The sequence below is a fragment of the Cygnus atratus genome, chromosome 10 (genome assembly GCF_013377495.2).
Source record: "Cygnus atratus isolate AKBS03 ecotype Queensland, Australia chromosome 10, CAtr_DNAZoo_HiC_assembly, whole genome shotgun sequence".
Classification (NCBI taxonomy): domain Eukaryota; kingdom Metazoa; phylum Chordata; class Aves; order Anseriformes; family Anatidae; genus Cygnus; species Cygnus atratus.
Genome location: NC_066371.1, coordinates 1,918,995 through 1,939,646, shown reverse-complemented (window position 1 = coordinate 1,939,646; position 20,652 = coordinate 1,918,995). Strand labels below are relative to the sequence as shown.

The following is a 20,652-nucleotide window of genomic DNA, read 5'->3' as shown; positions in this document are numbered from 1 at the left end:
ATGACATATTTTTGATCTACTTCATCCAAGTTACTCTTTGAAAAATCAGATACTCTAAGGTGGTGTAAGTTAACATGGCCACCAAATGCGGCAGTCCTGGCTGCCCGTTCCTTTGGGCTGCCACAGTTTGTGGAGTGAAAAATTTTTTTCACTTGTTCTTGGCAACAGTTTGCATTTTTGAACAATGCTAAGATTTCTCGACTGCGAAACTGACTCACATTTTGAAACTTTTGACTTTCTTTCAGGAACTCTTACGTCAGACTTAGACACCTTTGCACTAACACCTGGGTTCATAGTACCAATATCCCTATTGATAAGGAAGAAGAGAAACCTGTGATGCTTAAAGTAAGCCCTGCTACTTTTTTTTTATACTCACATCCTTTAATTTCTGTACTTTCACCAGTATGTTGTTGGTAGAAGTTCCAGTCCCTTGGGACTTCGGGGTTTGTCAAACAGGTAGCAGCATAACAGTGGTAAATAGTGCCTACACAAAATATATTATCTAAAAGATTAGGTTTTCATAGTAGTTTAGTAATTACTGTTAAATTTCTAATTTACAACAGCACATGGAGATTTTTTTCCTACTCTCTGTGGCAGTATTTTCTAGTCTCACCTGATGTTTCTCTGTACTGGGAACACCTATGAGCTTGTACAGGGTGCTACTGTTCTCATACCGTCTCTGAGTGAGGCTGTGTAGGAGTATGGCTTTTTGTCTTTTTTAGTATCAATGAGTGAAGCACTAGTTTACTTTCTGCCTTTTCGGTTCGATAATAAAACTTCTTTGGGTTTTAGATTGGTACTTCTCCAGTGAAAGAGGACAAAGAAGCTTTTGCTATAGTACCAGTTTCTCCTGCAGAGGTTCGGGACTTGGACTTTGCAAATGATGCAAGTAAGGTTTTAGGTTCCATCGCTGGCAAGCTGGAAAAGGGAACAATAACCCAGAATGAAAGAAGGTAAGGAGGCAAGAATTTGGTTCAGGTAATATTTATTTGCTTTACTCAATAAGTGTTTCTTTTATTGTTGATTTGTCCATAGTGAAGGTTCTCAAGCCATATTCTGTCAGCCCCTCCTTGTTGCTCTGTGAAATGAGAACATGGGAACTGTTGTTGTGAACTTGGAGGAATAATCCATAGCATGCCTTTCTTGATGGGCTTTGCAAAATGAGTGTGGGAATTTATAATCCATCTTGTGAAGAGTGAACATATGACTTCTGGCAAATCCTCTGACAATGTCTTTGAAAAATACGTGGCCACTCAAAAAGAATGCACAGTCTACTGTGTAAAACCAGGGTTCGTGTGCTTCCATAGCCAACGGCTTTTCTTTGGTCTTGGGGAGATTATCTTCTGAGTTATTTTTTCTGGCAATACAAAAGAACTGCCAAATAGGACTTAGGGAGCATATAGTTGCCTTAAAGTGATATTGTTGTCTTACTGCTTTTGTAGTTTGGCTATTAAACATTAATCTGTAACAATAAGGGAGCACTAGTTCCTAATTTAAAGTTCCATACAAACCTAGGGGCTTTATCCAACGTCTGGATTAGTCTCTAATTGATGTTTTTTTGTCACTTAACATTTTGAAATCTGTATAACCTTATCACTGTCATTGTGCTTTTAACAGATAAAACTTAGTCTTGTATTAACCACTTCTGGCTTTTCTGTAGATCTGTTACCAAATTGTTGGAGGATTTGGTCTACTTTGTTACTGGTGGAACTAATTCTGGGCAAGACGTGCTTGAAGTGGTATTTTCTAAACCCAATAGAGAACGGCAAAAACTGATGAGAGAACAGAATATTCTAAAGCAGGTAGACTGCATTTTTCTTTAAACTCTGCCTACCAGAAGGGTTGTCAGAAAGAAAATCCTAATAGTAGAGAACCTGGTCAAAATATTGGGACCAAAGGATCCTTTCAGCAGGTTGTCAGTGGACTCCAGGCATAGTACTGCTAGAACAAAAAAATACAGCATATGTTGGTAAATAAACCTGATAAACAGCGTCTTCTGTACAGGCTGTACTGTGGCCAAGAAACAAACATTGCAATTATAGCGTATTTCTGATGCATCTTGTAGAAATTCAAAGATACGAACACATTAATTTACTTTAATTTTACATTTAAATTAATTTTAATCAAACGAAGGCAGTACCTCATGGGATTTAAATGCCTGGTTTTTAATAAATCCATAGATTTTCAAGTTGTTGCAAGCACCATTTACGGACAGCGGTGATGGCCCCATGCTGCGGTTGGAGGAGCTTGGAGACCAGCGGCACGCTCCCTTCAGACACATATGTCGGCTTTGCTACAGAGTGCTGAGGCACTCTCAGCAGGATTACAGAAAAAATCAGGTTTGAAATATGTTTGCAGCTTTCAATGGCACTGATACTGTTCCTTTGCTCCAAAAAATAAGAGCTACATCCTGTTAATTAAACCCTGCTAATGCTGTGGTGTGATTGCACAGTCAGCAAGAGATTTTTTTGATTGCTCAATTTTACTGTCTGCCATCTTTCGTCTCTGTCAGACTATGTGCAGTGTAATTAGTGCTAGTTCTAAGGGAAATGTCTGAAAGAAATGGAATTGCTGTTGATCCAGGTGAACTTTAAGGTTTTCTTTACTCTTGCGTACTACAAGCTCCATTGAAAGTTGAACTGTGAAATGTACGTTTTTTGTTGCCAGCTATTAAAAACAAACTCGTATCAGATGGGGATAAATGCTTTGATGGTCTCCAGCCCAGAGGTGAGGGAGATGTTCAGACTGTCATTACTCACTTTTTCTCAAAGGATGTACAATTAGAATCTAATCCAGTTCGCTTCTTGGGATGGTGGCATTAACAAGTCGTACTGTTTTGTTATTGATGATTTTCTGAAATTCTGAGACTTAATTACACCACCTTTGTCCTTCTCGTTGGTTCAAAGGAATACATTGCAAAGCAGTTTGGCTTCATGCAGAAACAAATTGGCTATGATGTCTTGGCTGAGGACACTATCACCGCACTGCTTCATAACAATCGCAAGCTCTTGGAGAAGCACATCACAGCTGCCGAGATTGATACTTTTGTTAGCCTTGTGAGGAAAAATAGGGAGCCCAGGTGAGATCCACGTTTTCAAGTAAATGATTACCCTTTCCTCTTAGTCTTCTGAGAAAAATCTGTACTTGCCAACTTGCTAGCAAGAACACAACTAGTTCACTTCTTTTTTGGCATTTGCCATAACTTCCTACTAGGGCAGCAGTCTCACTCTGCTGTGTAAAATTGGAGTTCTGAATTTTTTCTTTCTGAAATATAGATTGCTTCAGTCTAAGTCTCAACATGGATTGATACCCTTCTGGCTTACGTTTTCCAACAGGTTTTTGGATTATCTCTCAGATCTGTGCGTTTCCATGAACAAGTCTATTCCAGTGACACAGGAGTTGATTTGTAAAGCCGTTCTGAATCCAGCGAATGCAGACATACTCATTGAAACTAAGTAAGTAAATCCTTTAAAGATGGTTTTGCTAGTGTGAAACGGAAGGGAGGTGATTCAAAGCAGAGAGCACTGCTGGCACGTCTAGAGAAAGCAGTGTGGAGTCCTCTTTGGATGCACAATAAATGGATATTGATGACTGCAAAAGTCTGCAGTAAGCGTTCTCAGCCCAGGAGTCAGAGACATCTTTCGGATGTTTCATGTTTGATCAAAGTAGATGACTTCTTGTGAAGGTTCCATGGGCCTGATTCTCTGCTGGGCCTCAGGCTTCCCTCTTTGAGCTGTCTCATGTGAGTGAACACTTCTTGGGTACATGCACACTGTGCTCAGCTTGCAGCAAAACAGAAGCTGATGCGTCTCTGCTCATCCCTTTCTCCCCCTACTGGGATTTTGGTCTCAGCATTGCCCTGCCGTTGCTGGAGTATCACAGCAGGCACTAAATCCCAACCATCTTTTGTAGTGACTCAATATGTGGAATAGGGCACAGATAATCAATATCAAAGTACTATAAGAGCGAAACAGATCTTTGTCAGGTAATACTTAAAATCCACTAGAATATTCTTGAAGGTGTATGAAATTATATGAAATTATAAGGACTATTTATTTCCACCAGCAATTGAAGTTGCTACATCAGTTATTGGTTCTTATCTTGTACATTTCATTTATATTGTTCAGATGTATGATCTTTCTTTTGCTGAAGAACTAAAAGCCGTAGTTGCATTTTTAGTGGCTGATTTGTTTCTAGCTTTGTCACATAAGCAGAAAAGTTTTGATCCAGTTGGTATTTAGGGGATCCAGTACTGATCAAATGTTAGATTTTTTTGTTTACCAAATCTTTTCGTAGCTTGTTGAATGTTCTTTAAACAAATTCTCCCATAAAGATGTTTTTTGAAAGTCAGTTAGCCGTAATGTCTTTGCTTCTTTATTTTCATCAGTTGAGTGGAGGTGAAATGTATGTGTACCGTTGATCTTTTCAGGGCTAAATGGAAAGCTTATAATCTAAATTCACTCTAATGCTTTTAATAATAAAACCTAAAGACTTTATGTAGTAAACTGCTACTGCTGAAAGAGTAGGATATTCAGCTTTTACTTGGCAGAGTTCAGGAATAAAATGTGTTTTCTTAATGCAGGTGAGATCATAAAATTACTTTTATATCGCCAGTACATTTCAGCAAGTGTTTTAAAAGAAATGTTCTTAAAGATTTGCATGGGTCTTGGCAGTTTGTAATCTAACCACACTTCATTCTGGCAGGCTGGTCCTCTCTCGATTTGAGTTTGAAGAAGTGTCAAGTGGAGAAAACGCCTTGGAAGTTGGAGAAGATGAGGAAGAAGTGTGGCTATTCTGGAGAGACAGTAACAAGGAAATCCGCAGTAAGAGTATCAGAGAGCTGGCTCAGGATGCTAAGGAAGGGCAGAAGGAAGATCGGGACGTACTCAGCTATTACAGGTTAACAACGTGTGCAGTAGTTGGCTAGCAAAGTTCATTGAGACTATTGCTGCGGGGGGACTTTCAGTGTATAGGCTTTAGTTGAATTTGTGGAAGGATGCAGCTCTAATGGACTAAATAGCCATTAGAGAGTGAGGATGAAGTGGGAGCTAACAGCATAAGGTTTGTGGCAAGAAGTCACATTAGCAGCATGAGCAAGTTTAAACTGTTTTAAACTAGCTGAAGCTTAGAGTGCATTGAATTTGCACACTATTGCCTGGATTTCTGCTCGGTTTCCAGATAAATGCATGTTAACACTGAGTCTGTATGTTAACTGTTTAGGTTAACTGTACTGAAATGGTAATTGGGGTGAACAACCATTTGCAGGAGCAACAGGATTTCAGTGCACAAATGGCTTTGCTTTTGATTTTAAAAAAGAGCTACTGCTGTTCTCCCTGCCTTCTAAACTTCTTTCTAACCTCAAAGCATTTAGCAGTCCTGTAGCCCTCAGCAGGACAGTATATGAACTTAGGAAAATGCCACAAGTTTGGTTTGATGAATGCACTGTTCTTTCGTACAGCTTAAGCTATGCTTTTAGCAATTTCTAATGTGAAGCGATATTTCCAGATGACTTGACAAGACACCAAGTTCTTGGCATAGTGTAAGATCAGGTTTCAGCCCAAACCAAATTCCTGTGTCTGGGTTATAAACTTCTGAAAATAGTTTGACAGACTCGACTGTGGTGGTGCAGAAAGTACAACTAGATTTTTTTCTAATAGCTGTATTTTATGGTATTTTTTTGCATTATCTTTTGCATTGAAAGGTTTCATATAGTAGACTTAATACATGTTTTTATTTGAGCCTATTGGAGGGCTGTGCTCAAAAGATGATCTTTTATAATACCTATTTTGAAAAATTATATTTGATTTCAAGATGAGTTTTCTTGCATTTTCTTTTGAAGAGAATTGCTAGTGTTAATTATTTTCAGCTCACTTTATAGACTTGTGCATGTGCTTAAAACAACTATTTAGTGTAGAGTTTGGTCAAGGCCCCATGAGAAGTGCTTAGAGTTAAAAGGAGCCTGTTTCCAATTAAACATTCATTTCTTTAGGAAACGTAGTTTACACTGTTCAACACAAATTGGTATGAATACTTATGAATGTTGGACATGTGCTTTATGACTAAAAGTTAATTATCGGTCTGTTGAACATGCATAACTTAAATGCCAGTTGCTTGCTCTTAGCTTCTAGGCTGAAAAGCTGAGGAATAAAGTTGTTTTTTTGTCTACAAATTCTTTGACTGAAGGGAACAGAACTCAGTAGCTGTTTAATTGTACCTAATTTTTAAGGATTCTGTAGCCTATTTACACTGTTCCTCAGAGAACCACTGTGGCTTCAGCATTAGGAAGAAGTGCTCCATCTTCTAGAGTGTTTGGGCTGACTCGCCTTAAGTGTTTTCTGGATTCTTCTGTAACTTTTATAAATAGCATTAATTAATTCTGTGTAACTCTTAGGAAAATATGATGACCACATTTATTCTATTTTCCGCTATGTTTCCACTATTACTAGTGATTGGTAAATAACTTTTTTTTCTATAATGCCTATGTAATTGTTTATCAGCTCTATACCTAGTGGAAGGTTCTGGAAATTAAAGTGTAAGCTGTTTGTTTATGTATTTCCCCCCACCCCAAAGATACCAGCTAAACCTCTTTGCTAGAATGTGCCTTGATCGACAGTACTTAGCCATAAATGAAATATCTGGCCAGCTGGATGTGGATCTCATTCTCCGTTGCATGTCTGATGAAAACTTGCCATATGATCTGAGAGCATCTTTCTGCCGGCTAATGCTTCATATGCATGTTGATCGTGACCCCCAGGAACAAGTCACGCCGGTGAAGTATGCTCGTCTGTGGTCTGAGATACCTTCTGAAATTGCTATTGATGAGTAAGTGCTTGCTGGAATCATTCCATCTTCTTAAAAATGAAAGCAATCAATCCTAAACTGATGCATCATTTATGCTGTTTCTGGGTTTTAAAAAAAAGGGGGTGAGAGAGAAAAAAGTTCTTATTCTTACAAGTTCTGTTATTCAATCCATGTAGCTTCATTTGTCTGTAATGTTTTCTGGAGAGAACCTTCCTGAGTACAGAATAACCTTCTTGTACGTGCCTGGTGTAAACTAGGAAGGTGTATGTGATTTTTCTCCAGAACATCCAGTGATCACAGTGACGTTTGCCTCTGACTAGGGTGATGTGATGAGTGACCTAGCTCTGGGAAAGCAACAGAGAACTATTTTGATTTTCCTCATGCCTTATTCACTTAGAGTATTGACTCTTCAAGGCAGATTGTCCGTACAGAAGCTAGCACAATCAGAAGTGAAGACAAGGGGGAAGACGCTGAAACAAGTCATGTCCTGGATACAGAGTCCTGTTGCTTAAACCCCAATGGAAAATACTCTGATGCAGGGGTAAAAGACCTATACAAAACCACAGCCAGACTGGAGACTGGATTTTTTTTGACCATAGACTCATATCAACTCGATTGTAGGGGTAACTTAACACTTAGAGTAGTTCGGTGACTCAACTTCTTCAGTCAGAGGAAACGAACATTTTACAATTGTGTTAAATTTTAAGAATGAGTGTTAGTACTGGTGTTCAGTGGTTTTTGCCCTCCCTTCCCTCAATAGCCTAGTCATCTCCTCTGAGAGAAATGCAATAGATCATATTCAGCTTTAAATGCCAAAGCAGAAACAAATGGCTTAAGCTCTGGCAGAGGCTAAATGGTGAGTGACCCTTGACCAGACAGGAAGAGGGGAAAAAAAGGCAGTTAGTGGAAGGTTATGGGGATTCTCTTTTTACAATGCTCTACAGACGCTGAGAAACCAACGTAACATTTCTATTAAGTTCAAGTCTACTTGGAATATATATTGTTTTTATTTGCAGTCAGCATCTCTTGGCCACATCTGTTCTCCTTAGTGCTGTACATAGGTTGTCACTGTTCTGGTTTAAAAGAAAAAAAAAAACGCTTCTTTATTGGGACAAGACTCTTTTTTGTTTGTTTTTGCTTGTTTGCTTTTGTTTTCATCAGACACTCTTAAATAGTGCAAAATGAGTATATGGGATAAAACAGTAAAAGCCAGGAAATTATGGTGTCAGCTTCTTGGTTTCCTCATTTGGATAAGTTATTTAACAGTCTTTAACTTCTCCTGGATTTTTGCAAATCACTGAAAAATTGTATCGGGGGAAAGCCCTGTGTGTTTGCATGCTAAGTTTTGTTTTTGTTTTGTTTTTTCCCTCTTCAGCTATGATAGCAGTGGAACCTCCAAAGATGAAATTAAGGAGAGATTTGCACAAACAATGGAATTTGTAGAGGAATATTTAAGAGATGTGGTGTGTCAGAGGTTCCCTTTTTCTGATAAAGAGAAAAATAAGCTCACTTTTGAGGTAGTTATCCAGTTCTGATTTTTATCCTTTTTTAGTGCAATGCGTTACTTTTTTCAACACCAGATAGGCGGGCAAGTACTTAGTGAATACTAAGCCACAGCATGCTTGTGCTGTCAAGTGTGCTCCTTTCTCATGCAGGCAACCCCACTGAAGTTAGTGATAGTTTGCAATGACAGTTCTTGAAATACAATTAATGAATATAAGCTTATGTCTTGGGCTCGCAGCAGCCATGTTTACTTTCTGTGCTGTGTCATTACAAAGTCAAGCTTTAATGGCATAAATACTCAGTAAAACTGAACACTTTGCATGCACAGATATGCTGTAGAGCTTACGGTATTATCCATGAAGAGAACAATACAGTACCTGGGGACTTACTGACCAATTGAAATATTCTGTCTGTGCAAATAAAGTGTAGCAAACGCATGCAGTAGTATTCTTGAACAGTTAATTTAAAAAAATTGAAATTATTTGAGGAATGTGCAGCTGTTGGGTCTGCCTTAAATATTTGCACTACACGTGAAATTATTTTTGTGGATTGTGAAGCAGTGCATGTGGAGGACGTGTGGGAAAGCTTGATAACTTGGGAACAGTAATCTCTGGATATGGCATATTTTCTTGTCAAAGAAAACCGTTCTCTCTGGTCTTGATCTATTTTACTTTGTAATGAGACAAATACAATATGACTTTGTAGCTACAGAATATGAATTGTAGGTACAGACTTACTGCAGGTGTTTCAGTATTTGTAGACAAGTAGAAAGCTTTCTGATAACATGCAGAACTATACAGTCTTACATGGAATTATGAGGTATTGTAATCAGAATGACTTGCAACCAGATTATTGGTCTTTTCATTCTGTTGAAAACTTGTTTTTTGTAGCAAAATACTTAGTATTAATCAGGCTTTCTATTGTTGTTTTGGTAGGTTGTTAACCTAGCCAGAAATCTGATATATTTTGGTTTCTACAACTTCTGTGACCTCCTCAGACTAACCAAAATCCTCCTTGCTATATTAGACTGCGTGCACATCACTACCATCTTCCCTATTACCAAGATGGCAAAAGGCGAGGAAAGTAAAGGTAAGACTGAAAAATGAGTGGCACAGGAGATGATTCATCAGCAGTTTCTGGTTCATATAAAAATGTCAGTTTGGGTTCAACATCTCCTACTCTGTGGCTTTGTTGTAAAGCAGGGTGATGTCTGTGAGGAAAGAGGGAGAGGGCAGGTGTCCCCTGCAAATACTGCAGTGCTCCTCTTGCCTTCCTTCTGCTCCAGGCTCTCAGATGTCCAGCTGGCATTGTTTCATGTTGAGACAATTTCTCTTTGTAGGACGTGAAGGGTCCTTGCTCTGTTAATGTGGTCCCATTCCACCATCATAACCTTACCTGTTTACCTACCTCTCTGAAGGGAGCAATGTGATGAGATCAATCCACGGAGTCGGTGAGCTGATGACCCAGGTGGTGCTCAGAGGTGGCGGGTTCTTGCCCATGACTCCGCTTGCTGCTGCTCCTGAGGGAAATGTCAAGCAGAGTGAACCAGAGAAGGAGGACATCCTGGTAATGGACACCAAGCTGAAGATCATAGAAATACTTCAGGTATTAGCAATGCAAAGTAATGTAGCATCTTGTGCTGCATTTAAGTCTTAGTATAGTGCCATGCTGCCACTTAATTCACTCCTGCCTTGTATGTCCCACTCTTCAATGGGCGCAGTGTTACAAGGGCAACTTTTCCAGGCATGCAGCACTCATCTCACGTATGACAATACTATCATGCCATGACTGAAACCCTGCAATAGAAATGAGTCAGCAGTGGACTTCTGCGTATGACAGAAGTATAACAGTGACTTGTAAATATCTGATCTGCTGAAGTGGAGAGCTCATAGTCCCCCTGCTGTCATTATAGTTTCTCTAAATCCCCAGGAACTTGTTAGATGTCCCAAGGAAGGGAGTTATACTTGATACTTCTCTCTGTATAGCTGTCGGCCTGAGCGGTGTTTTATGCATGCACCAGCCTCTTGCAGCCTCCTCCATCTTTGCCTGGCTTTTTCCACTTGTTCACTCCTAAGGCTTCAGAACACAGACAAAAGTTTTTTTCCCCTTTTCCACAGCTCTGTCTTGATCTTTTTGTGTTGGTGACACAAAATTGCTATGCTGAAATCCATCTTCCCTCCCTCACTGTACAAGTCCCTGTTCTGTTCAGTAACTTCATGGGCAAGTTCACGTAGGCCAAAATGCTGCAAAAGGCGTGTGGGCGAAGTACACAAGGCAGCAGGAACGCCGTGGTGTACCTTCCCTGTGCCCTCTGTGGGAGGTTTTGCACGTAGCTGGATTTGGGGTCATGCCCTTCCGCTCAGCAACAGATGCAGCATGCAGGGGAGGCTTGATTCACTTCCTTTCACCATTTCTAATTTTAGTTAAAATCAGAACTGCTCTCATATGGCCTGGCATGTTGCAGCAGGGTATTTTAATGTGCCAGTGTTCCCCCTGTTACCATGGGTTATTAAAACTGGTGTTAAGCATTTTCGCCTGAACTGCAGATAACTGCAAGTGCTCTCTGCATTGTACTTTGTTCCTCAAGAAAATTGTTAAGATTTAATTGTAAAGCACTGAGAAGGAGACGGCTGAGCTGTACTAGCTCGTGCCGATGACACCCCCAGCACACCTGAAGTGCCCCCTGTTGGGCTGCAGCAGGCTGTAGGGCTCTGCTTGGGGCAGTGACCTGGCTCTGGAGCTCGGGTTCAGAACAGAGATAGAAACGCTTTCCTCGTCGCTGGGGGAGGCAGTGCGAGGGTGCATGCATTGGACAGTAATAAGGGATCAAAACTCTGTCAAAGTCTTTTACCTGTAAGTATACACATTGAAGTTGCTGAAAAAAAAATCTCTCATCTGGGGATTTTAAAACAAAACAAAACAAAACCCTTTTGTGTACCTCTTTTCCAAGTTAAATCCACGTTTTTACTGTGGTGATCTTGTGTTATGGTATCACTGCATTTTGCGTAAGTTGTGTGTATGTGTGCTGGAAGCAGGCAAGTTATTGCAACATTTCTACTACTTCTATATCACTAGTTTATTTTGAATGTGAGATTGGACTACAGAATCTCCTGCCTACTTTGTATATTTAAACATGAATTTGATGAAAGCAATGCCCAGATGACTGAATCGCCCACTGGAAGCAGCAATCAAGAAATGCCAGCAAATGTACCAGGTTAGTCACTTTGCAAAGAATGAGTTCGTGTGTATTAGAGAAGGCTCTTTAATCTTAGAGTTGCCAACTGAATAATTGATTCAGGTTCTTGCTTTGGCATATGACAAGTGGTCCCACTGAAGCAGTGGTCATGTCTTGTGTCATGTACTGTGCTCTGTCCCCTCCAAAAATGCCAGCAACAAACACCACTGTCGTGAATCTGATTCCCATATCCATTTCCCCTATGCTGGTTCCTCTACCCACCAAAACCTTTATTCCCCAAAAGTACTGTGGGAAGGAAAGGTATCAGAGGTTACCCTGTGTCAGTACTGATAGACAAGGGTATGTCAGTAAGCTTGTTGATGACCAGTGTTCTTAACTGAAAGCAGGATAGTTGGTGCATTGGGTAGATGTAGTGCTGTTAATTGCTGTACCACTTTCCATGGGAAAAAGTATTCTGTAGTTAAGACCTGCACCATGAAAAATTGCTGGATTTTAAAAGGGCAGCTTATTAGACGGCAGTTTTTCTCACTTGATTTGGGGACTGTATCCCTAGATGTAACAGGGAAAGATAAGAAAAATGTGTTTTAGACGTGAAGTCTTCAAAGGAAAGACTGCTTCTTTTGATCTCACTTCAAAGGGGTTGTGTTTACTTTTTTTTCTCCTTGGGCTGCCTGTCCAGCAGCCCCCCAGGGTACCAAGGCCTTCAAAACGGGCTGGTTGGGGAGCATAAGAGCTCTTTCTGTCAGCTAAACTTTGGAGGAAAGGGGGGAGCAAACGTTTTTGGCAAAGATATTAAATCCACATGCTCTCTTTCCGTTCCATTTGGAAATGGTTGTGAAAGATTTGGAGCTCCAAGTCTAAAGCATCTGGGCTCAGACCAGGGTCTTGGGTGACTCCAGAGCATCAACTCCTGCTTGCTCCATCAAGACCAGAGGTGATAATGGGGAGCAGTGCGTTGTTGAATGTAACTTCAGAAAATGAAATTATTCACTTTGGTCTTTCAATCTCAACATTTGCAAACAGAAGGTGGCCTGGTAACATCAGTAGTCTGTCATTTTGTACTCACCACCAGTGGGTTTTTATTCAAAATTTCCTTTTTATTTCATTGCCCCTTGTGCCCAATTGCAGGTCTTGTCATTTAACTATTTCATAAATCAGTAAGTCCAGTGGAATTCAGACCAAGCTGACCCTTGTCATTTCTGCTGGTTGGAGTGTTGGGGCAGCAGGGAGGGAAGAAACACATGTTTGTGCAGTATGTAGCTGAGAAATGTCCAGGGGAAAAAAAAGCCAAACACATTTTACTATTTTTTTTTGTATTTTGGAAGATTAGTCATTGCCAATGCGATAATATTTACCTTATACTGGAAAATATAAAGCCCTTTTTATTGACCGAGCCACAGGGGTATGGTTGTCACTGCTGAATGTAATGCTTTGGAACTTAGAGCTGAAGCTTGGTGTGTCTTGTGAGTGGCCCCTCTGAATGACAACGTTTCCCATCAGTGTCCTGGAACAATGCTGGTAAAATCTGAAAATAGACGAGAAGAATAACCCTGGTTGCTGAAGTGATTGTGCAGTTTAATTTGTGAGCTGATGGCAGGTTAATTTATTGTCTTATCTTAGCAAACTGCTTCAGTAATCTGTGCTCCTTTCAGCTCGTGATGACCCTCTTGCTTACACCTACATCACTTCTTGCAGTTCAAAATGTTTTTAGGCTGCAAAAACATCTCCGGTGCAACTCTGACATAACATTTGCCTGTTCTTATTTTCTCAGGAGCCCTGGACTTTGAACATATTGAAGAACAAGCTGAAGGGATCTTTGGTGGAAGGAAAGTATCACTTCAGTAGTGCTAATTGAAGTGTAGCTCAGCAGTGCCCAGGCTGCAGCCCCAAGTGTGCTCGTAAGGGGGGGGGATTGCAGTTGCAGTTGAGGTGGTAAATGGGAAAAGACTGGAAACAGCTGCCCCACTCAATTACTTAGGCTTCATTTTCCTGAAATGCCTTTGATACAGGTTAAAGTAATGTCCATTTGAATTAAAAGCCATGGATAAGGCACAGGTGGTCCTTCAGTCAAAAAAGATCTTCATTGGAGTGCTTCACTTGTAAGGATGAAAGCAAAGTTGGAGGATTAGTGCATCTCAGCCGAGTGCTGCTTTAAAATCTTAGAGAAAAGTTTGTGTGGGCAAGGATTGGAACTTCTAAGACAGGTATCTACTTAGCCATGCCTTTTTTTTTTTTTAAATGCAGCATTAGACTGTGCAAGACACAGCAAGCTGTGTCTTCAGTACCTGTTTTCTTTCTGGAGTTGCTTATGCCCTTGCTTTAACCACGGGATGATGAGTCAGTGACAGGTTTCAAGTACTTGAGCTATCCTGATATTCTGCCCGCTGTGTGTTGAAGCTCTGTGAAGGTGTATATTCTAACAGTCCTTAGCTGCTTGGAGAGCTGCAGTTCTTTTCTATAAACCTCAGATAACTGTTTCCTTAAATGGGGAGGGAGAGAGATTCGTTTACTGAATTAATAACCAGAATTTGTAGTTGGAAGTAGAATTTGGGAAAGATTCAGAGTAACTGATGAAGAAAAAATAGGTAGTTTGTCATCTTCCGAAAAGAAGTGCAGAAGAAAGAGCAAAGAAGAGGATTGTAAGTGCTTGAGATAATTAGCTTTGCAACAGTGATATTGAGGAAGGGTTGTATTTTGCGGGTGTAAAAGGTAGTATTAGGAATGCTCAAGAACCATTTGAGCAATAGCATAAGACTGACATAGGGATGAATAATTAGTCATAATTTGTCCATGAAAGACTTAGAAACTGTATGCTGAGTGAACCATGAGTAATGAATTTCTGGAAGTCTTACGATTAAGCAGCACATGGGGAAAAAAAAAAAACACACCAACCTCGTATATTTTAAGGTAACATTTGATTTGACAAGTGCCTTACTTATTTCAAAATAAGAAAAAAGTTTTCCACCACAGGAGACTGGGCTTAGGAACCTGCTGGGATGTTAAGCCCAATATGACAGTTAATTCCTATGCTTTGTTTTCAGTGAGGAGAATACACCGCTGGATTTGGATGATCATGGTGGCAGAACATTTCTCAGAGTTTTGTTGCATTTAACGATGCACGACTACCCTCCTCTGGTGTCTGGGGCACTTCAGCTGCTCTTCCGGCACTTCAGTCAGAGACAAGAAGTCCTTCAAGCTTTTAAGCAGGTATGTGCGTGTATTAAGGACATTATTCCTCATCTGAATGTGTATATTGCAGTTTGAAAATAAATCCTTTTGTGCAACTAATGGATTGCATTCATATAAGGTTCAACTGCTTGTTACCAGCCAAGATGTTGACAACTACAAGCAGATAAAACAAGATTTGGACCAACTGAGGTCTATTGTGGAAAAATCGGAGCTTTGGGTATACAAAGGCCAGGGTCCTGATGAGGTGATGGATGGAGTGCAAGGAGAAAATGAACACAAGAAAAAAGAGGTAATTAGGTTGTGCTTCCCAAAATTCATATGCTAATGTTTTCTGAAAGTGTAACTGCTCCCAGAACTGTGAGTACGAAAAGTATCCCTTCTGCATGCTGCATAGCTTGGTGAGGCTGTTTGCATTGCTGTTAGAATAAGGCAAGAATAAGAGGAAAGCTTGGACCGGCAGATGCCAGTTAGTCTTGGGTGGAAACTGCTCAGAATTAGCAGCTGCGGTAGTGTCATCTTTAGGCCCTAACAGAGCAGTTGGTTTGGGTTTTGCTGTGCCACTTGTGTTGTCCTTGCAGCACTGGGAGACTGCGTGACTTCTTTGGGTGGTCACCCAGCAGAGGACAGCTGCGAATGGTTTGGGTGATGCTACGCTGTGATTCACAATGCATGTGTGCTGGTGCGGCGTTTGGGGACTGGGAAGGGCAGCAGAGAAGTGATGTAGCACTGGCAAGAGGGCTCTGGGGCAGGTGCAGGCAGGGGCTGCAGTGCAGATCCCAGGGAGAGGGGGCAGCAGTGCATCGGGCAGCTGTGCCTGGTCTCTGGGAGGGCACTGGCAGCACCAGCTGCTGTGCGGAGGCACAGTGGGGACACCCAGGTGCCTGCACCCAAAGGAAGTCATATGGACCATCCTTTCAACACATTTGATTTTTTCCATATCCTTTGGCTAAATTATTTGTATATGTAACGTGGGGTTGCTGGTTTTTTACAACTTGCAGCTATTAATATGATGAATATTATTATATATAGTAAGTCCGCAAGTGAAGCTAATGAATGCTGAGGTGAACACAATGTGCTAAAGCACTGCATCAAACCAAAATACAACACTCTAGAGAAAAGACTTGAAAAATCCCTGCATATTTCTTAGTTTCTGCAGATTTGAGTATTCACTTTTATGAAATGGCAGAAGAGCACAGTGCTTAAGAACCGGGTAAATGCTGGTGCTTTATCACACCTGATAGTACTGCACTTCCCTGGCATGCACATCTGGCCTAGAACTAACTGAATGCTTCAATCTCAGTGTGACTGTAATCAGATAGAAAACACTGGATGAGAGAATGCAAGAAATAATCCCTGGGATATGAATATTTATCATTGGAAGTAAATAAAAGTAATTTATTTGTCACTTTCTATGTGTGTAGTTAGGCATCTCTTGCTATCTGTACGATGACAGTTTAATAATAGTAAAGGAGGAGAGAAAATAAGTTTTATGCGGTGGGGACTGGATTACAGATGGAACGTGCCAAGTGAAGGAAAGGACAGGAGGTTACTATCTCTAAAATTATCCCACCCTCATGTTATTTTATGTTATAGAGGTCAATGTGGGATGACAGGGTAACTGTGTGTTTTTCTGAGACTGTCAGCAAACTGAAGGATGTCGCTCCTTTCCAGGAAGAGAGCAGTCACTAGCCTAGAACGGTAATTTTAGTCCTCATGAAGAACGTACTATAAGCTGCTAATAAATTGTATGATTTTTATCCACAGGAAGGTCACAGCAAGTCACAGAAGCCTGAAAGTACTAGCAGCTACAACTACCGCGTAGTAAAAGAGGTAAAACTGTTTCTTGATAGTTAAATGTAAGTGTAAATGAGTAACTCAGCCCTGGAGAGCTGCAGTCAGAGGGAGACACCCAGGAAAGTCTGAGTCACTCTTCCATTGTGGAAACTATTTGCTGAGTAATAACATATCCCAGTTTGAATGAGAAGCCAGGAATATAATAAGCACAACATGTGTATTCTTTCCTTAAGAATGGATTAGTGAGAAATGCGACATTTTGTTGCTGTTTCAATGGTAACACAATATTTTTATTAAAGGCTATAAAGCAAGTAAGCAAGTCAAGAAGCTATTCAAATTGCTCTGTCCCGAGTAGTTTACATGCAAAAAGCTCTGTGCTCTTGAAATTTAATTTCAAAAATACCAGACAAAGAGCATGCATTGGCGCTCCTGTCTTCTTAGGTAATGGGTTTTCTGCGGCACTGTGCTGCGGAGCCAGACGTTAGGTTCACTTTACACGGCTGAATTCCACAGGAGCAGTGCTAGTTAGAGCTGAAATGGATAGTGCCCAGGCCAGTAAACCACCAGATGTGATGATAGAGCTGTTGCCTCACTGCTTCCCTTGCGTGTGCCAGGGTGATGAAAGACTGCCCTGGCTGCTGCGTCTCCAGGAGGGTGGCGAGGGGGTGGCAGCTGCTGCTCAAGGGGGTGGCAGACACCGCAGCCGCCTCCTGCCCCGACGTTTCCCAAAGGCTCTCATCTCCAGCCTGGTCCTTCCGCATCTCTGCTGTTGTTGCAGGAGCAGGCAGGCTTTAGCCCAGTCTTTGCTCCTCATCTTGAGACCACAAAACTTGATTTTGCTGCCTAGAGTCGCTGTGGTTCATGCAGATGTGTGTTCTGACGTTAGTTCTCTCTGAGAGCCACCTGGCATGTTCTGAAATAAAACCCAGTTCTAAAGCAAGTCTCTTCTCCAGATCCTGCTTCGACTTAGCAAGCTGTGTGTGCAGGAGAGTGCCTCTGTCAGGAAGAGCCGGAAGCAGCAGCAGCGGCTTCTGAGGAACATGGGAGCGCACGCGGTTGTGCTTGAGTTGCTGCAGATCCCTTACGAAAAGGTTGGGTTTCTGTACAGCTATTGCCTTACTTCGTGTTACATTGATGGGTTTTTAGCACCTCATCTGAATCTTCCTGAAACTTCTACCTTTCTAACTGGATTCAAAGAAGCTATTTTAAATATCGAAATACCAAAACTAATTGAAAACCTATATAGGTTTTGTTTGTTTAAAGTCTTTGAAAGTAGTGTTCTGTACTAATTTCTGACGAAATGTTTGTCCATCGTAGCTCGGAGTAAGACCAAGGTTGAACTTTCAGCTTTCTATGGGAGGTGTGTTTTGCTGCCTTCAAGTTAAGCTGTCAGTGGAAGCAAGACGCTATTGCTATGCGGTAGCTGTAGGGAAGCCATCCCGGGAGCACTAAGGGACATGCGGGAGCCTGCTCCCCTGTGGGATTTATCAGCAGGTCTGTCCAGTAGTTAGACATGAAACAGACGCCCCACCACCACACCTGTCTCCCAGTTACAGAGTCCCAAACTCCCTCTTAGGAATAAATAAATATCAACTGGTTCGAGACGAGGTCTGCCGTTCATAATTAACCCTGTCAGAGTGCCATGTAATGTCAGTGGTATGGTGTGGAACCCCCTCTGACCGTGCTGCTGTGCAGTTGGAGCTTGCACAGCACCGCATCGTGCTGATGGAGCACACCCCGAGTGCGTCACGTTGGCTGCCCATTAGTCACTGGTGACAGGTACTTATCATCGCGCAGGTGAGGGAGCTTTTCCAGCTTACTCTCCTGTCATCTGTTCCGAACTCCACAGGTTTCTGAGAACCAGTCATTGCAGGCAGTAGCTTTGAGAAATGTTAAACGAAGTCTCATGCTGTCCTGCTTCATATTTTGCTAAAAAATCAGCAGAAGTAGCCCCTTCGATACCTCTTGTCACCATTCTGTCCCATACTTATGAACACACTAGTGAACAGGCAGTATGGAAAGTGTTTCACCTTTGGAAATAGATGAAACTCCTTAAAAATAAAAGCAGACAGTAATTTTTCCAAACTGCATTTTATACCATCAGTAATCTACGCTGATGTCAGAGGAGAGGCACTGATTCCTGAACTGTGCTTGGAAGCATGCAAGTAGTGTGCAGATTCCAGTAAATATAAATTGGGCTTAACTGTTGCAATAATAACTTTCCATCTCTTTTTTGCCATGAACTACCTATCTGTCACTGCTGAAATGCATTTCAACAGAACATGGCAATTTTCCTCCGTAGCTCTAAGGTGATGATGTGTGGTTTGGCCAGTGCACTGGTATGTTCAGAAGTGTAAAAGTGACTAAAGCACGTTGCTGGCAGGCTTGGTCATAGGGTATGCAATTTTAGAGAATAAACTACTGTAATTTCTATTATGGTCTCTATTTCTGATGGTCTTTAGAACTGTGAAGCAGGCCAAACTCATCCCTAATGTCTGCGAACTGGGTGGAGGTTTGTTTTTCTTTGGAGTGTGAGAGAGACGTGACAGTTCTCTTGCAGAGCTGGAGCTGAGACTCATCTAGTTAGTGCTCACCTGAAAGTGAACCTTCGGATTCGTTTTAACCCCATCTTATTTGTCATGCAATCACAGGCTGAAGACACAAGGATGCAGGAGATAATGAAGCTTGCACACGAGTTTTTGCAGAACTTTTGTGCTGGGAACCAACAGAACCAGGCATTGCTGCACAAGCACATAAACCTGTTTCTTAACCCAGGGGTAAGAACAACCTCATGCCATAATTTTTTTTCCATCAAGAAAAGAGAATGGATTGTCCTTGGTGATTGCCTCTGGGCCTGTTCTGTTGCAAGACCAGTTGAAGGGGTCACATTTTATTTTCCTTCTAAAGCCTTGAAATTTTGTTTAGGACCATTTCAGTGAAGAAAGTTCAAGAGGCTGAAGTGGACTGAAAAAATAGGCGTAGATACAAGCCGATGTGTTGAAATATTAGGTCCTCAGAAATGTTCTGTTCAGTCCTGAACCCTGCAGGAGTGTTGACTTTATCCTGACCTCTCTGTGGATTTGGTGGTTTGTTTACTTTCTAATTTCTTTCTTTGTTTTATCCTCTTCATTAGATTCTGGAAGCAGTAACAATGCAGCACATTTTCATGAACAATTTCCAGCTTTGCAGTGAGATTAATGAACGCGTCGTTCAGCACTTCGTCCACTGTATAGAAACACATGGCAGAAATGTTCAGTACATAAAGTTCCTGCAGACAATTGTCAAGGCGGAAGGAAAATTCATTAAGAAATGCCAAGATATGGTAATGGCTGAGGTGAGAGCTGCAGAGATTTGCGAGGTCTGAACAGAAGTTTTCACATACCAGTTGGTGAAAATGACAAATTGATCCTCTCGCTTCTGGGACTGCCAAGAAGCTGACAGTTAGCTCTCACAATGCAAAAAGAGCATACAGCTACCAGAAAGCATAGACTTCTTGTGACCAAAAGCGTTCTGAGCTCTTCACCGATAGATATAAGGAGTGGTTAGTTACTAATGATATTTGCAAGTTATTTTCCAGGCTTCTACAAAGCAGTATATAGGCAGGCTTGGTCTGAAGGAAGGCTGCCTTTCCACAGGAAAATTGACAATAAGAGAAATAGTTTAATCTCAACGTTCTAATGGAGAAGGAAAATTTTACCATGATAATAGAATAATTTGATGAGAATTTCTTTGTATCTTAAACAGCTGAACGTGTAAGCCTTGGTAAGGGCTGAAGGAAGAAAAGACTGAGGGTCTTCAGCAATTTAGGTGTGTAGGTAACTGAAATCGGGTTGTCAGGATAGGATAGGTAAGAAAAGGGTAAATAAGTCCCTTTAAGTGGGATATTTGTAGGTGATCAGTTTGACAGTCTGTTTGCGTGTCTGGCATTTTTTTGGCCTCCTCGGCAGGGGGAGCCCAAGGATCAGATTTCTCAAGCTCTGGATTCTGTGTGTGTCAGTTTACTAGAGTGATCAGAGGACTTCCATAGTTTGTAGTTCAGTTTAAAAGTGGTTTTGTGAGCTTTCCAACGTGGAGTTATGTTTGTAAAGATGCTCAGCACTTAGCTTTGACAGGGATCAGCAGCTGCTGAGGAAGAAGGGGTTGCCTTCTGCGTTTTATCTAGCTGATTG

At 41.3% G+C, this 20,652-nt stretch overlaps 1 protein-coding gene across 6 annotated transcripts in view; it reads left to right on the top strand.

The window, feature by feature from the left end:
* The window catches only part of ITPR1 (inositol 1,4,5-trisphosphate receptor type 1), a 170,395-nt gene that overhangs the window by 59,120 nt on the left and 90,623 nt on the right, over positions 1–20,652 (top strand). For 5 of the 6 annotated variants that reach the window (XR_007708681.1, XM_035546712.2, XM_035546713.2 and 2 more), the window contains 19 exons: positions 246–345; positions 793–953; positions 1,661–1,802; positions 2,181–2,339; positions 2,907–3,079; positions 3,336–3,455; positions 4,705–4,899; positions 6,571–6,822; positions 8,177–8,318; positions 9,240–9,393; positions 9,722–9,909; positions 11,380–11,518; positions 13,272–13,326; positions 14,542–14,707; positions 14,808–14,978; positions 16,454–16,519; positions 17,437–17,574; positions 19,135–19,260; positions 19,617–19,817. Coding sequence is in view for 5 of the 6 variants with exons in the window: in XM_035546712.2 (XP_035402605.1) it covers positions 246–345; positions 793–953; positions 1,661–1,802; positions 2,181–2,339; positions 2,907–3,079; positions 3,336–3,455; positions 4,705–4,899; positions 6,571–6,822; positions 8,177–8,318; positions 9,240–9,393; positions 9,722–9,909; positions 11,380–11,518; positions 13,272–13,326; positions 14,542–14,707; positions 14,808–14,978; positions 16,454–16,519; positions 17,437–17,574; positions 19,135–19,260; positions 19,617–19,817 (2,848 nt within the window). In the remaining variant the exon portion in view is untranslated. Of the gene's footprint in view, positions 1–245; positions 346–792; positions 954–1,264; positions 1,290–1,660; positions 1,803–2,180; positions 2,340–2,906; positions 3,080–3,335; positions 3,456–4,704; positions 4,900–6,570; positions 6,823–8,176; positions 8,319–9,239; positions 9,394–9,721; positions 9,910–11,379; positions 11,519–13,271; positions 13,327–14,541; positions 14,708–14,807; positions 14,979–16,453; positions 16,520–17,436; positions 17,575–19,134; positions 19,261–19,616; positions 19,818–20,652 lie in introns of those variants that run through there. The other variant, XM_035546716.2, reaches the window with a different exon arrangement.